The 1,678-nt window shown below is 41.4% G+C and overlaps 1 protein-coding gene across 1 annotated transcript; it reads left to right on the top strand.

The window, feature by feature from the left end:
• Nucleotides 1–224: 224 nt before the first annotated feature.
• Nucleotides 225–1,127, top strand: B0P05DRAFT_642521 (uncharacterized protein; the record flags this gene model as incomplete). Its single annotated transcript, XM_051583811.1, has 4 exons — nucleotides 225–672; nucleotides 720–801; nucleotides 873–946; nucleotides 995–1,127. Exons 1-4 carry the CDS (start codon nucleotides 560–562, stop codon nucleotides 1,125–1,127), a joined length of 402 nt encoding a protein of 133 aa, XP_051428907.1. The 5' UTR covers nucleotides 225–559.
• Nucleotides 1,128–1,678: the final 551 nt, after the last annotated feature.

The raw sequence follows: 1,678 nt of genomic DNA, 5'->3' as shown, positions 1-1,678 counted from the left end.
TGGTTAGCAAGCTCAAGATCCCTATGTATACTCTACTTATGGTGGTGTCTAAGGCGTCTCCAAGGTTGGTCATCATGGTGTGTTACTGGTGCAAGACTGTCTCCCTTTGATTCTGGTTCTTTCAAGCGTTTCAAGGTATCCATTGAAGGACTCAACAAATCTTCACAATGCCGTCTGCTTTCTTCAGCCTTGTCTGTTTGAGAGTCTGATCAGCTCTTGTGCAGGCAAGAAGAGGGTTTGGTTAGGCTTGATCATCCTAATCAAATCCACAGTACACTGGTGTTTCTCTGTGGTTATGCTCTCCTTCCATAGATAAGTTTCAAATGAAAATGCATACCCTACTTACGATTTTTTTTCTCATAGGTATCTACAAGGCTATCCATCAAGGTACACTGGCTGTGTTTCTTTAGGCTAGCGAGCTTCAAGTTCTCAAGGTTTGTTCCACTCAAGCTGGTTTCTTAGGTGGCTGAAAGGTCATCCATCAAGACAAACAGTAGGTTCAAGACTCTCTCCTACACTCTCTGCATGGCTGTGCTTCTTTTGGTCGGTTAGTTTCAAGATGACAAAGGTTGTTCTACTCAAGTTGGCTTTTCTAGGTTTCTACAAGGTGATCAAGCAAGGCGTACTGCTGATTCAAGACTTTCCCTCTGCGCTTGTGCTCTACTTTGGTCAGTGAGTTCCAAAGCAACAAGGTTTGCACTACTCACCGTATTCTGTAGGTATCTGCAAGGCTATCTGTCCATGTTTACTGCTGGCTCTCGATCGTCTCTTCTTGGCTGTGCTTGGTTATGCTTGGTTATGGTTGGCTGTGCTTGGTTGTGGTTAGCAAGTTCCACGATCACAAGGTTGTTCTACTCAAGCTGGTTCCCTAGGCGTCTTCAAGACTATCCATCAAAACGTACCGATACCTCAAAACTGTCTCTCCTGATAATGCTCTATTTAGTCCGTAAGTTTCTAGATGGCGATGGTTTACTCTACTTACATTGGTTTCTAGGTATCTGCAAGGTCTTTTGTACAAGTATCACTGGACTTTCAAGACTGGTTTTCCTAGCTCTGGTTCTCTTTGGCCTTCCAAGGTGTTTGTTCAAGGCTCAACAGGTCTTCATGGTGTGCGTTTCCTTCTTTGAGTCTTCTTGTTTCTGTTTAAGGGTCTGATCAGCTCTTGTGCAGCAAGAAGAGGTTTGTTAGGTTTGATCACCCTGATTAGATCCACAATATGTTTGTGCTGTGTTTTTTTTTACTAGTGTCTCCCCTCTCCTTCTAACTTGTACTTTTCTTTTTTGTTGTCTTTGTGTTGTATTTACAGATAGATTAGGTGCTTTTCTCCGTTTATGCTGTTCGTTTAGTTCGTGTTTTATCGTTTCCAAAGAAGCTATAAAAAGCCCTCTCTTGTGTATACTCTACAAGCATTGTGGTGTTGATTAGCCAAAGCTTTAGGTTTTTTTCTTTTTGTCTTACTGTCATGCTCAATGTTGGTTTGATCTCTAGGTATTCCTCAAGCTTAGTGTTTGTTTCTCTTGTTTTTCTTTTCTTTTTTTGGACTGAAGAAGGTTTTGTCTGGTGTCTTTAATGTAAGTAATAGTCGTCTTTTTCTTGTTTTACAGTCAGTGCTTGTGGTTGACTAGATCTTGTGCTTGCGCATTGTCTATTCATCTTTAGTTATTGGCAAAAACAGTCT

This window comes from Gilbertella persicaria, assembly GCF_025201335.1.
Source record: "Gilbertella persicaria strain CBS 190.32 chromosome Unknown B0P05scaffold_111, whole genome shotgun sequence".
Lineage (NCBI taxonomy): Eukaryota > Fungi > Mucoromycota > Mucoromycetes > Mucorales > Choanephoraceae > Gilbertella > Gilbertella persicaria.
Note: the sequence above shows the minus strand (reverse complement) of the source record. Positions and strands in the feature narration are given on the sequence as shown.